At 36.7% G+C, this 493-nt stretch overlaps 1 protein-coding gene across 1 annotated transcript in view; it reads right to left on the bottom strand.

Moving 5' to 3' along the window:
• The window catches only part of LOC127749938 (uncharacterized), a 14,437-nt gene extending 13,990 nt beyond the window's left edge, over positions 1-447 (bottom strand). The window contains exons 1-2 of the mRNA XM_052270054.1: positions 253-447; positions 19-171 (exon numbers count right to left, since the gene is read on the bottom strand). Coding sequence (XP_052126014.1) covers positions 19-171; positions 253-268 — 169 coding nt within the window. The 5' untranslated portion in view covers positions 269-447. The remainder of the gene's footprint in view (positions 1-18; positions 172-252) is intronic.
• Between the last annotated feature and the right edge of the window lie 46 nt (positions 448-493).

Here is a 493-nt window from a genome sequence, read left to right on the forward strand (position 1 = left end):
GGAATGAATGAAATGGACCTTTCTTACAAATCATGTTTTCTAGACACATTTTATAACAGCACTTTCTCCTCTGCATGTTATTTAAACTGGGAATGGTGACATCACTTTCAGCAGTCTCCAACACCTCACAAACACCATCCCCTACTTCAGCTACACGATCAGATAGATTAACTGAAAAACAAAGTAACAAAAAATGTTCACTGTATCCAAACATCATGCTTCAATTAGTAACAAACAAAACAAAATGCATACCTTCCTTCTCAGCCATCACTGATTGTGATTTATTCAGAATGCCAAATGACACATTTACTGTTCGATACTGTAATATTCTCTCATCAGTAAACACATCAAGAAGGTTTTCGGTTGGTACAGCATTAGCCTTCAAGCGGCCAATTTGTTTGTTGGAATAACTATCGAGACTAAAATGACCACCGCAAACAAATTTTAAGTCCAAAGATGCCAATGATAAAGACAACAGTTCCTCATTCCCAGA

Source organism: Frankliniella occidentalis, unplaced genomic scaffold (assembly GCF_000697945.3).
Source record: "Frankliniella occidentalis isolate FOCC.00 unplaced genomic scaffold, Focc_3.1 Scaffold108, whole genome shotgun sequence".
Classification (NCBI taxonomy): Eukaryota; Metazoa; Arthropoda; class Insecta; order Thysanoptera; family Thripidae; genus Frankliniella; species Frankliniella occidentalis.